This window comes from Chiloscyllium plagiosum, unplaced genomic scaffold (genome assembly GCF_037043375.1).
Source record: "Chiloscyllium plagiosum isolate Xiang-an unplaced genomic scaffold, Cpla_swu_hap1 HiC_scaffold_8, whole genome shotgun sequence".
Lineage (NCBI taxonomy): Eukaryota > Metazoa > Chordata > Chondrichthyes > Orectolobiformes > Hemiscylliidae > Chiloscyllium > Chiloscyllium plagiosum.
This window is the reverse complement of record NW_028270146.1, coordinates 57,112,757-57,127,043: the sequence shown is the minus strand read 5'-3', so window position 1 is coordinate 57,127,043 and position 14,287 is coordinate 57,112,757. Positions and strand designations below refer to the sequence as shown.

The 14,287-nt window shown below is 39.8% G+C and overlaps 2 protein-coding genes across 4 annotated transcripts in view; one reads left to right on the top strand and one right to left on the bottom strand.

Annotated features, from left to right (window-relative positions):
* Positions 1 to 1,586: 1,586 nt before the first annotated feature.
* On the bottom strand, positions 1,587 to 7,641 carry LOC122547930 (suppressor of cytokine signaling 4-like). The gene is made up of 2 exons (XM_043686488.2): positions 7,534 to 7,641; positions 1,587 to 3,607 (listed from the first exon to the last, which is right to left on the bottom strand). Exon 2 carries the CDS (start codon positions 3,445 to 3,447, stop codon positions 2,104 to 2,106), a length of 1,344 nt encoding a protein of 447 aa, XP_043542423.1. The 5' UTR covers positions 3,448 to 3,607; positions 7,534 to 7,641; the 3' UTR covers positions 1,587 to 2,103.
* Positions 7,642 to 7,697: 56 nt separating this feature from the next.
* wdhd1 (WD repeat and HMG-box DNA binding protein 1) overlaps positions 7,698 to 14,287 on the top strand; it is a 66,451-nt gene continuing 59,861 nt past the window's right edge. For all 3 annotated transcript variants that reach the window (XM_087989872.1, XM_087989871.1, XM_087989870.1), the window contains exon 1: positions 7,698 to 7,955. The gene's annotated coding sequence lies outside the window, so the exon portion shown is untranslated. The remainder of the gene's footprint in view (positions 7,956 to 14,287) is intronic.

Genomic DNA, 14,287 nt, shown 5'->3' with positions numbered 1-14,287 from the left:
CTTGTTTGTTTTACCAAAATGTAATACCTCACATTTATGGAAATTAAACTCCAACTGCCACTCCCCAGACCATTGACCCAATTGATCAATATCTGTTTGTTATCTTAGATAATCTTCTTCGCTATCCACTGTACCATTAATTTTGGTGTCATCTACAAACTTACTAACCATGTCCCCTTTATTCTCATCTAAATCCTTTATATAAATGACAAACAAAACTGGACATAATACCGATCCCTGGGCAAAACCACTGGTCACAGGTTTCCATTCCTAAAACCAACCCTCTGTCTCCTATCGTAAAGTCAATTTTGTATCCAATTAGCAAGCTCACTCTGAATCCCAAGCGATTTAACTTTACCAATTGCTCTACCATGCGGAACGTTATCAAAGGCTTTACTAAAGTCCAAGTAAACAATGTCTACTGCTCTGGGAGGGCAAATTGCAGCCTTTAAAGTTTATGAGACACAACTTCCCTTGCACAAAATCATGCTATCCCTAGTCAGTTCTTGCTTCTCCAAATGTAAATCCTCTTTCAAATGATCTTTCAAAATCATCTCCAACAATTGAGCCACCATTGATGGCAGACTTATAGGCCTATATTTCCCAGGTTTGTCCTTCCAACTTTTCTTAAATAAAGGAACAACGTTAGCTACCAAGATCCACAAGTCAGCCTACCCGACCGGTCCATTGTTTCGGCCTGCTGCTGCCCCACTGAACACATCTCCACATACCTCGATACAATCCTATCCCCCCGGTTCAGGAACTCCCCACATACGTTTGGCACACCACCCACGCCCTCCACTTCCTCCAAGACTTTTGTTTCCCTGGACCCGAACACCTGATCTTCACCATAGACATCTGTTTCCATGCTGTACATTTCTATGACTCTATAAATGATTGTGGAGTTGTCATTCTGTTTTTGATTCATTTATGCATGGAAGATCTTGTACCGTACAAATATGCCATGTAAAATAACATAACCAGCTATCATCAACTTAATCATGACAACAATTTTTAAACACATGGCATAAAATTTGGGAATCTACATCTAAACAAAAGGTTCACCTATGTGATTCTTTTTGTGGTAATTATGAACTGCTTATTATGTTAATTAATGATGGGACAAAGTTACATTCTGTAATCAATTTCCTGACAACACAAAAGGTAGGTGGCATGATGTACAAGTACACACACCAAGTGATTTTTAACTTTGCCCATGCATAGTCCAACACTGGCACCTCCTCATCATGCATACAAGTACATAGCAGCATAAAAGAATGTTAAAAGAATATGTAAATGAACAAAACTATAAAAATGGATTTCAAAAGAAGTGTGATATGATCCACTCCACAATTGTGTCTGTATCCAAAGTAAACTTGATTATTCTTTCTACAGGTGCTCACTGAGCTGTGGTCTGTTTATAAGATTTACTGCTTTGTTAAAAAAGTGTAATACAGTTCGGCCATGCAAAATCTATTTACGTTTCAGTACATAATGGATATTTGAATTGTTAGCAATATTAGGGACTCTAATAGTACACTTTTTATTTGTAACATTATGTAAAGCAAACGCCAAAGTGCAAAATATCTGTTTGAGGTTTTACTCGTAAAATTAATTTTGAAACTTACATTGCAGCAATCAATGTTACACACTTAAAGCTTCTTATAACTTAGAAAATTTTGGGTTAACAAATATCTTTAAAGGTGTACAAAAAGTGCAAATAAAATTGCAATATATGTGTGAAAAATTTTCAAGACTGGTATGTTTTACATTGAAGATCTTGGCTTCAGAACTGAACTCAGTCTTTAAAATCCATCTCAACACAATGTAAGAGTGCTTTCTAGGCAAATAAGTGTCACAACCTACAGATAAGATGCGCAAATGATTTATCCCATTGGAAAATGTGTATTGGTTTGATTACACTGAAGAATATAAGGAAGAAAATTAATCCGGAATACCTGAATAAAGTCGATGATAATGTTTGAAAGTTAGCAGACTTCAAACAAAACTATAGCATAACAAAACATTGTGTGAGAAAATGTCTTTTTAAGACAAATACTCAATTTGCTCTATGATGTAGAAATGTTCCTGGTGGTCTTAAACTTACTGATTGTCTTTCAGTCCACTACACCATTGTTGTGTGCTGATCTTCAGCATTCTTATTTTTTGTTTGTAATGGTATTCCTTCAAGTAAGCTTTCAATGATGGTGGCACAGGAAGAGCATCAATTCCTTCATAGGTTGTAGAGCTGCAAATTACAGCTCTGCAAAGGCGTTGAAGTGAAAATGGAAAAGTCCTGTTCAATGGAAGTGACAACAATGGTTCAAAGAACATACAAGAATTTGGGTCCCTATAATGTTCCAAAAGGCCGGTTACACTTGGTGCATGAAAAACACAGGGATCGTGGGCATCAAAGCTGAAGTTATGATTCCATTGTTCAATTCTAGCATGGAGAGAGCGGCTGTAACGTCTAAAACTGACAGAGAAGAGATAATCCTCCTGAGCAGAGTCTCTGAGCAAATATGTACCTTCTGGTTTGCCTTCTAATAGAGCCTCAGCTCCATACCTATCCATTACACCCCAGTAACATGGATTATTAATGATCCAAAACAGATCTGGAACTAAGCGGTAGATATAACCAAACTCAGTATGATATTTGTAAAAGGGTGCTAGCCAACTGCAATTATTCTCAAAATTCAGTTTGAAATTATTCTGATTTTCAGAATCTGTGAAAACAGCCATCAGTTCCTCTTCAGAGTCTGAATCATTCAAACAAAATGTTGTGTTATTATCACATGCTAAATCATTTGTTCCTTGCTCCACTTCAGAGTTCTGTTTATGCAAAGTATTTATCTGAGAAATCACTTCAAATGAGAGAATTTGTGCATCTAGAGGTTCTGCCTCTAGTTCAATGCTCATTCTGGATCCTTCTTCTAACTCATGTTCGTCAAATCCCACCTCGGAGCCTTCCCAGATTCCACAGCTTTGAGTTAATGGAATTGTATGCCAATCAATCAAATGCCATTTTTGAGCCAGGTCAGAACCATTAGGAAATGGACAATTATCAACCAGCAGATCACTAATGTGTATTTTACTTTTTGAACTTAAAGCAGAGTTTTTATGGTTATGGACCTTAAGAGGAAAACAATGAGCTACTGCATCCTGAATCTTTTGCTTCAGCGATCGAGTAGAGAGCTTGCGTGAACATGAATCTTCAAGATCTGACACCTGTCCAAGAGAGGTCAATTTTCTCTCCCTTCTTGAAGCAGTTGATGATATCCCAGCAACAGCCCCCACTTGTCCATCCAAAGTAGTCTCCATTTTGGAAGATCGTGAACGCTTCTTCCCACTCCATGTATAACCATCCCTACGATCAACACTTTTCACTTGGTTGACTTTAGGTTTTACATCCACGTTTTGAGATGCCACACCTTTTTGTTGTGACATTTTTTAAATAACAATGAAACAGTTGAAAATTGACATGCAAATCAGTTAATTCAGGATCTATGTAGTTCTTTGAATAACTTAACGATTTCTCTGGTTTACACTGGAGTTATTTCATCCGGCAGCTGCACACACAATTCCACTGTGCTTCAATTGAAAACATCTGCAAAAACAAAAACAATGAGAACTTCACTCTTAAGTAATAACATGGAAATATGAATGGTTCTCAGGTCAACTTGATTTAACTTTCCCTCCACAAACACAGTCCTCCTACCTCTAGAAATACAAGCCCCAGAACACACTGAAAACTTGGTCTTCCTTCAATTCTGCTATTTAGTGCATCTCTCTTTGCTAATGCCCAATCCTTAGCTGCTACACCTTCAACTGTACAAGGTTTAATCTGAGTAATTCTCACTGAACTGCTCCACCTCAAAGACACTCCTCAAAAAAATTTTAGTCAGTCTTGATGGTACATAAGGTGCGACATAAAAACAATTTGCAACTGTTCAATGTACAATCTAAGCTAATGCTACTACCCATCTTTTGCATCTACCGGAAAGGACTCATGACGCATCTGAAAGACAAAATATTTATCCCTCCCTCTATATTAAGAGAAACAATCAGACTAGATTCTGTACTCAAGCTTCTGTTGTGGGGCTTGAACCCATGATCTTTGACTAAAAGGCAATAGTGCTACCAGTGAATCAAGCTAGCACTAAATAATAAATTGATAAAGTGTTTTAATAAATAATATTCAAATAAACTACAATAAATAGATAACAGAAACGAAAATATCACAGCTTGAATGATATTCATGCTCTCAACATTCTACTCCAATGATTTTAGCTGTGCTTTTGTCTGAATATGCTGTGTAGAGGTAATGCACTTGATAACCAGTGTCGCTATTAATAACAGGAAGATCAAAAATTTTCAAGATAAAGCAGGTAGATCATAGAATTGGTGAATACCAGAACAAAAATCAGATGGATTCTGTAACATAACACAAAGTTTTCTATCACATTATCATCCACTTGAAGATGAAAACTTCACACTGTAATTCATAGCATTTAGAAATAAAAGCACCTCAACAGCGACCTTAAAGATTCACAACTTTTATGTATTCAAGACCTGAACTTGCAATCCTTAAAATTTAAACTGGCCAGTCATTTGTGACATCACCACCTGGCTGATATTCCATTTCTAAAGCTTAATCCAGGTGAAGTACCAAATGTATTTCATGAATATTTCTACTCATAAACTTAGCTGTGTCACATGCAAGTCAACTCATTTTGGGATAAATTATGAGAAGCTACAAGATTAAGAGGTGAATTGATCAAAGTTTTGAAGATATTGAAGAAAACAGAAAGGGTAGATAGAAAGAAAGAAACAAACAAACTGTTAGTTAAGGAGTATAGCACTGAATAATAATCAAAAGATTGGGAACTAAATGAAGTATCACTTCTTCATGATAGAAATTTGGAACTCGTATCCACAAATGGTAACTGACTGCAGATCAATTATTAAATTTACAACTGAGATTGCTAGATCCCTGTTAGCCAAAGGTATCAATGGTTATGGGTAAAAGCTGATAGATAAAGTAAGATTACAGATCAGCCGTGATTACTGAATGGTAGAACATGCTTAGGAGCCTAAATGTTCTGTTCCTGATCATCTGATTATGCAAATCTTCACAAACTACTTATGCTCCACAATGCACAATAGCTGCAACAAGTTGATTACTGATTTTATAAAACTGCTATGGAAATGATTATTTTTAGTGGTTATCTTTGCAATAGATTTTGTAAAAATATTAAACAAATGGGATACCAATTTAAAAAATATATACATTTTAAATAGAAGGTATAGCATTCCCATTGCTTTGACCAGGCCTACCAGCAGGTTGAGAACTTTGCACTATTCCCATACACCTTATGCTATAGGTACAGATACAAACATGCCAGACATGAAAAACTGTTGATCATGTCTGACCAGTTGACCGTTTAACATTGTAAGAGATCATTTTATAATATAAAGCATAAACCAAACATGTCTTTGACTTTAAAAACTAAATTTGGTTATTAAAATAAAGAATACTGCAATGATTCCTGTAAACCCAAAATAATATAGTCAGCATTCAGTGTTAACTGTAAATGTCATGCGATTATACCATTTATGACTGTTTTGGTATATGATCAGAAAATCCTCAGGCTCCTATCCATGTTGTGAAACTTGAAAAGGTTCAGCAAAGGTTTACAAGGATGTTGCCAGGATTGGAGGGTTTGAGCTACACTGAGAGGCTGGGGCTGTCTTCCCTGGAACATCAGAGGCTAAGGGGTGACCTTATAGAGGTTTATAAAATCATGAGGGGCACGGATAGGACAAAAAGGCAAGGTCTTTTCCCTGGGGTGGGGGAGTCCAGAACTGGAGGGTATAATTGTAGGGCGAGATGGAAAAAATTTAAAAGGGACCTAATGGGCAACTTTTTCATGCAGAGGGTGGTGCATGTATGGAATGAGCTGCCAGACAAGGTGGTGGAATTTGGTAGAATTACAACGTTTAAAAGCATCTGAATGGGGAGACGAATAGGAAGGGTTTAGAGGGATATGGGTCAAGTGCTGGGAAATGGGACTAGATTCGTTTAGGATATCTGGTCGGCATGGACGAGTTGGACTGTTTCCAAAGGGGCTGTACACCCCTATGACTCTATTACAAAGTAAATAATACTCAAATTTACACATGGCAGAAACTAAGGAAAAAAAAGCACCATACATCTTAAGTGCTTCCATACTGGCAATAGATTGAACAGACTTTGGATTGGATTTCAATTTGATAAAAAGTCTACCATGCTAGATTAGTCAGAAACAATAATAAAGCCAAACATTTCTCAGCAATTCCATGGATATCTGAATGTTGAAACTGATGAACTGTTGACCTTTCTATTGGATGGCTAAGATAGACAGGTGAATTTATGTTGGATACAGACAAAGGCCTCATTCATTTTACATAGTACTTAAATCCTAGTTTCCTGAAGTGTAAAGTAGATGAAGTTACACCAATAATTTCACATAGAGGTGGTGAAGTCTGGCAACTGGGCATTCGACAAGTTATTGTACTTACACTGCTAGGGAAGTACAGGATATTGCCAGGAATGGAAGGTTTGAGTTTATAGAAACTTATAAAATTGTGAGGGGTACAGACAAGAGAATGGCAGGTGTGTTTTCCTTAGGATGGAGGATGTCAGGACTGGACCAAATTTTAACGTGAGAGGAGAAAGTTTTAAAAAAGATGAGGGACAACTTTTTCATACAGAGTGGTTTGTGTGTGAAATGAACTTCCAGAGGAAATGGTGGATGTGAGTACAGTTACAATGTTTAAAAGACATTTGGATAAGTACATGAATAAGAAATGTTTGGAGGGATATGGGCCAAGCTCAGGCAGGTGGGTTTAGTTTAGTTTGGAATTATGGTCAGCATGGATTGGCTGGACCAATGGGTCTGTTCCCCTGCTCTATTATTCTATAACTGATTAAGTAAAAATGGGCAGCATCCACTTATATTAATGACTTTTTAGGGAGCACCAGTTCCATTATATTTTCTTTACAGATCTAACTCAACACCAAGAGACGTAGACCTATGAAAAAAACCACAGTGTATTACTCTTCATCTGTGGATGAGTTAGAACCCCTGAAGAAGGGCCTGTGCCCGAAACGTCGAATCTCCTGTTCCCTGGATGCTGCCTGACCTGCTGTGCTGTTCCAGCAATAAAGTTTCAACTTTGATCTCCAGCATCTGCAGACCTCACTTTCTCCTCAACGTTTTATTTAGATAACTTACACGTTTGAAATGGAAAAGAGAACGCGAGGATTCCACTCAGTATTCATACAATTGCAGTAACATGGTGCTGAGTCAAGGATGATTATGTTAGGTGAGGCCGGGTTGGGTTTGGGAAGGGAGTGATTGATGCTAGGCTGGGTTTTGGGGGAGGGCAGGGTCAGGCGAGGCTAGGCTAGGGTTGCGGAGCGGGTAGAGATGTGCGTGTCAGCCCACAGTGTGCTGACAAACTGACAGTTATGTGTCTCTAGACAGTTACCTCTGCCAGATGTGCACGAGCCGGCGGTGAGGTTCCCTCGCGGCAAACGGACCCCTCGCGGTGACCACACCCCTTCAGTGACATCGGCGGATCCCCACGTGATCTCCTGACCCGGATATTGCGTCAGGACTAGAGCCTTGACCCTATCAAGGATAAATATTCGTGAAAAAGGAAAACACTTTGCAACGTTTGGCTTTGTCAAGAGAGATAATAAACGAAACGCGAACTTAACAAACTGCGTCCTTTATGTTTTTCATCATTCCCTTTTCCTCTCTCATCCGGCATTGTGTGTGACGTGTAGGAGGAGGAGGTTGGCGGGAAACGTGAAGTTGTTGCTGAGCCACGGAGTTCGCTGGCGGTTGGAGAACAGTCAGAGAGAGAGAGAGAGGGAGAGGATATACGGTCATCACCAAATCCCCACCGTGAGTCTGCAATTCACTCTCTTTATCTCCAACTGTTCATCGCATTGGTGATTCGGGTTTCGTGAACAGTCCACTATTTGGTGACAGCGGCAGCCACGATGCAGTTTGCACTTTGGTTGACGAGGGTTTACAATTGTGCATTGCACAACTGAGGCAATCTTTTCGAACTAACTTTATATTTACATCGCTCCAACAGAGTAGGAAATATAACAATGCTAACATTCTGCAATATACTATACATCACGCTCACTTAGAGTCGATAAAGTGTAGCGCAGGAAAAATCACAATAATCCTTCATCAGGACTGAAAAAGGATTATCAAGGTCGAAACGTCCACGACCTTGCTCCTCAGTTGCTGCCTGACCTATTGTGTGGCGCCGGAAGAAAGCATTTGATGAACTCTGACTTCTCCAGCAACTGGAGTCCTCACTGTCGCCCACTTAAACAACTCCCATTAAAACGTAAAAAAAAATCTGTCATTTGACTCTACAGAAGCAGAACTAAAACTATGGGAACAAAAACCGACCCTTCGGTCCAACTCTTCCATGCCAACCCGATATCCTAACCTAATCTAGTCCCATTTGCCTGCACTTGGCCCATATCCCTCTAAACCCTTCCTATTCGTATACCCATCCAGATGCCTCTTAAGTGCTGTAATTGAACCAGTCTCCACCACTACCTCTGGCAGCTCATTCCATACATGCACCACCCTCTGTGTGAGAAGATTGTTCTTAGGTCCCTTTCATATCTTTGCCCTCACACCCTAAACCTCTGCCCCCTCGTTCTGGACTCTTCCACCCCAGGAAAAAGACCTTGTCTATTTATCTTATCCATGCCCCTTATGATCTTATAAACCTCCTATAAGGTCACCCCCCCCCCCCCCCCCCCCGATCCCGCTGCAGAGAAATCAACCCCAGCCTCTCCCTATAGCTCAAATCCTCCAACCCTGGCAACATCCTTGGAAATCTTTGCTGAACCCTTTCAAAATTTCCAATATCCTTCTGACAGGAAGGAGACCAGAATTGCATACAATATTCCAAATATGACCTAACCGATGTCCTGTACAGTCACATGACCTCCCAACTCCTATACTCCATACTCCTGACCAATAAAGGAAAGCATACCAAACACCACCTTCACTGCGACTCTACTTTCAAAGAACTATGAACCTGCACTCCAAGGTCTTTTTATTCAGCAACACTCCCCAGGAGCTTACTATTAAATGTATAACTACTGCTTTGAGTTGCTTTCCCAAAATGCAACACCTCGCATTTATCTAAATTAAACTCTGTCTGCCACTACTCCGTCCATTGGCCCATCTGATCAAGATCCCATTGTACTTTGCTGTCCTCTACACCTCCAAGTTTGGTGTCATCTGCAAACTTGCTAATCATACTTCTCATGTTCACATCCAAATCGTTTAAATAAATGACAAAAAGCAGTGGATCTAGCACCGATCCTTGTGGCACACCTCTGGTCACAGGCCTCCAGCCTCCTGCTCGTGAAGGCTACATCCTTTTAACTTGCTAGAATGCAATATGGATAAGCCAGCACCAACAATAAAATTAACAGGTTTGGTTGATATTTGTTTTTTTTAAACCCATGAATGTGCCTCAAAGTCTGATAAAAGTCTACAAATATTATTTTAAAAATAATTTATTAACACTAGCAGTGTTTAAGTAAAAGGTAGAATTTTAACAAAAACCCTTTCGATTAATATATTTTTCAATTAATCTTCTGTCTCTTTTCTATATGGGCTTCTAATTCCAGTTGCATTAGCCTGACTTTGTTTCCTCACCGTCCCTGACTTTGTCAAATCTGAATTTACCTGATATGGCCTACAAGTGATTCCAGAGCCACAGCAGTGTGGTTTAATCGTAAATGCCTTTTGGACTATTAGGAATGGGCAATAAATGCACGCATAGCTAGTGACACCACCATCTCATGAATAAAAGAAAAGGTGGAAGTTTTTTTTCCATACAAAAATAGATCATTGCTGGCAAAACACAGCAGGTCTAGCAGCATCTGTGGGGACAAAAAAGAATTAATGTTTCAAGTCCAGTTACTTTTTGTCAGAATTGGTAGCAGATGGAAGTGTATTTATGTTGACTATCAGAGTGGAGGAGGGTGGGGAAGAGGAGAGCGGATAGCTGGTGACTGGATCCCATAGAGAGATGAAAGGGCTAGATAGATAAAGGGATTATTGATAGGGCAGGACAGAAGAGAAGTCAAATAAGTGATAATGAGAGCTGAGAATGGGTAGGATGTTCTGAAAATACCCATGGAGTGTAATAATAAGACTAAGGTAGCACAGTGGCTCAGTGGTTAGCACTGCTGCCTTGCAGCGCCAGGAACCAGGGTTTGATTCCAACCTCGGGTGATTGTTTGTTTGTGTGGCGTTTGCACATTCTCCCCATCTGGTGGGTTTTCTCTGGGTGCTCTGGTTTCCTCCAATAGTCCAAAGATGTGCAGGTCAGGTGAATTGGCCATGCAAAATTGCCCATAGTGTTAGGTGCATTAGTCGGGTGAATGGGTCTGGGTGGGTTACTCTTTGGAGGGTCGGTATGGACTTGCTGGGCCGAAGGGCCTGTTTTCACACTGTAGGGAATCTAATCTAAGAGTCGATGAGAATAGGTTGTTTGTGCTGAAAGCAACCCTTGTCATGATAGGACCAGGGTGTGAGGGTGGGTCAAACACATGGGAAGACAGAATCTGGCTCTAAAGTTATTGAGCTCTCTATTAAACCCCAGAGGTTGCAGGGTTTGCAAGTGGGAAATGAGATGCTTTGATCTTGCCGTGATGGTAACTGGAACACTGCAGTGGGCCTGTAACAGAAATATTGATGTGGGAACATGGTAATATATTGAAATGGCAGGCAACTTGAAGTGCGGGGTCACTTTCATATTGTTCCATGTAATGTTTCCCATTTCAAGCAAATAATCCACATGACACTGATGGAGTATTTTACCAAACTTCATGAGATGTGTGAATGCACTTAATCTCTTTACAACAACTTCAGTTACAGACCTTTTGTCACTTAGGTAATTTTTCATCATGACCTTCTGACCAAGACTGAAATAAGTTTGGATTTGGAGATGCCGGTGTTGTCCTGGAGTGTACAAAGTTAAAAATCACACAACACCAGGTTGTAGTTGAACAGATTTATTTGGAAGCGCTAGTTTTCGGAGCGTTGCTCCTTCATCAGGTGGTTGTGGAGTATATCTTATACTCCACATCCACCTGATGAAGTAGCAGCGTTCTGAAAGCTAGCGCTTCCAAATAAATCTGTTCAACTACAACCTGGTGTTGTGATTTTTAACTTTGAAATAAATATTATACTTCATTTATCTTGAATCATTTTTACCTTGTCTTTCTTTTCTTTTACTTTGCTAATGAAGTCAGGCTCAAGCAAACTTAACCATTCCTTTGGACCATATTTAAACAGCAGTCTGTTGTAGAATGTAGGGAATTCTGTCATAAAACTGGGAATTATCTAGCCTGTATTAAAGAGAAATGTGGAAATTACTGTCTACCATTTCACTGAGCAAAACTTCTTCTGCAAATACCTATTCACAATCTATCATACTATTCAGAAATATTTCAAACTTTTTGATATAAACTATGAAACATTATCTGGTTTCTAGCCTCTGACCAAATGTCTCTAACAAATTATAAGGTGCAAATTGATCTCTCAAAACGTAAGCAGCTCTGGCACTTTGGGGACAGATTCAACAAGGACAGCTACATCAGACTCCTGCTCATTGATTAAAGCTCCACCTTCAACACCATCATGCTCTCTAGATTGATCTCAATTCTCTGAGATTTTGATCTTGGCTCTGCCCTCTGCAACTGGATCCTCAGCCTTCTGACCCACAGACTACAACCAGTGAAGATAGATCCAACTGCAGCTACTCCATGATAACACTCAACACTGGAGCCCTCACCCTGCTACCTTATTCACTGTACACCCAAGACTATGTTGCCAAATTCTGAACGAATGCCATTTACAAGTTTGCTGAGACATCACTGTGGTAGGATGGATACAAGTCAGATTACAGAAAGGAAAGAGGGCTTGGTGATGTGGTGCAGTGAGAACAACATCTATCTCAATGTTGACAAAACTAAAGAATTGATCATTGACTTCAGAAAGAGAGGAGGAGAACAAGCCCCCCCTTCTACATCAACAGAGCTGAGGTTGAAGAATGAATAACATCAGGTTCCTAGGAGTGGTGATAACTGGCAACCTGTACTTGACTTCCAACGTAGATGCAATGGTCAAGAAGACAGAACAACACCTTTTCTTTCTCAAGTGGCTTGGGGAGTTTGGCACGTCCATAAGGATCCTCACCAACCTTTACAGATACACCTTTGAAAGCAAACCGTCTGGGTGCATAATGGCCTGGTATGGCAACTTCTCTGCCAGTAAGAAACTACTGAAGATTGTGTGCACAGCCCAGATCATCTCAGAAGCCAATCTTCCATCCACTGATTCCATTTACACTGCTTGCTGCCGCAGAAAGACTGCTAACTTCATCAAAGACACATTGCACCCTGGTAATGCTCTACTTCAGACAGAAAATACAGAAGCTTGAACACATGCAGCAGCTTCTTCCAGCCTGTAATTAGATTGATGAATGGATTCTGTAATTTCAAATAATGCTGATGTTGATCTTGCCTAACGCATGGCCTGTGCGACGTAACCTGTCTAAATTTTTTTCACTCTGATCTGAATGACCTCGCTTACTGTAAACTGCCTGTATTCCTTGTAAACAAAGCTTTTCACTGTCGTTAGGTACATGTAACAATAAATAAATCAAATCAGATTCAATGTTTATTCATTTGCTATAGTTATTGGCTGAAACAAGGTACTCTTTCCCTTCCACTTCAAAAACATTGATTCGTTTCCACATTTTTCTTGTGGTTGACCATGGAATGAAAGGAACCTTGGTTGGATAATTTCTCATTTTAAGACACATTGCATAACTTTTCATCTCTGTACTTTTGGGTACCAAAAATGGTTTCCTCTACTCATATCCAACATATACACAGAGGTGAATGTTGAGAGGGCTTTAAAGGAGAAACGGATGGAAGGTTAATTGTGTATAGCTGCCTGCATTGGGGCTGAAGAAATTGGGGGTGGGGGGTGATGGTGCTCATCAAGAAGCCAAAGATACAAGACTGGCGCAATATGGTGTTGAAAAGTAGGGAAACATGAGGCCATAATGTTGTTTAAATATAGAGATGAGAATTTTAAATTTGAGATATTCAGAGACCAGGTGCTACTAGGTCAATAAGAATATTAAGGAATTATGAAATAGTCAACTGTATTAAAGGTGGCAGTTAAACTGGAAAGAGAAGAACCTTATTTGTAGATAATGTCATTTATGACTTTGGTTAAGGCCCACGGGAGCATAGAAACCTGTTTGAAAGGATTGGATTAGATTTGCCAGAGATTTGATTGTAGATATGAGACAACAACAAGCTCATGAAGGCTGAAAGTGGGACTATAGTTCAAGGGTAGAGCTGTTGTGGAATAATGAGCTGAATTTGTTTTTATGTACTGTCATTCATGACTTCAGGCACTTCACAACCAGTTGATTACGTATTATTTGGAATGTAGTCACCATTGTGTCATGGAGGATGTGTAGCTCAAAATTGATGTGATCATAATCAAGATCTATTTTAGTGCTGTTGTTTGAGAGAGAAGTGCCAAGACATCAGTGGAAATTTGCTGGGTCCTGTGATAGAATAGTTTCTAGGCAGACTTTAGTTTAAAGTCCCATCAGAGTGATATGCCTCTGAGAATGAAACTCACCAGTGTGGCACTGGACTGTCAGCATTGAATATTTGCCCAAGTCTCTGAAGTGAGGCTTGTACCCATGACCTTTTGTCCTGGAAGTGCTGGTGCTAAATGCTTAGCTTCTGTCATTTGAAGTGATTATACAGTTGCATGAGGGACAATGCAGAAAAGTAGATAAATCCCTGGGACCTGATTAGGTGACGCTAGAAGTTTGCGGGAAGCTAGGGAAGTGATTGCGTCCCTTGCTGAGATATTTGTATCATCGATAACCATGGGTGAAGTGCCAAAAGACTGGAGGTTGGCGAACATGATGCTTACCTTTAAGAAAGGTGTTAAGGAAAAACCAGGGTACTATAGATCTGTGAGCCTGTCATCCGAGGTGGGCAAGTTGTTGGATAGGATGTATGTGTATTGGAAAGGCAAGGACTGATTAGGATAGTTCACGTGGCTTTGTGCATGGGAAATAGTGTTTCACTAACTTAATTGAGTTATTTGAAGAAGTGACATAGAAGATTGAGGGCAGAGCATTGGAT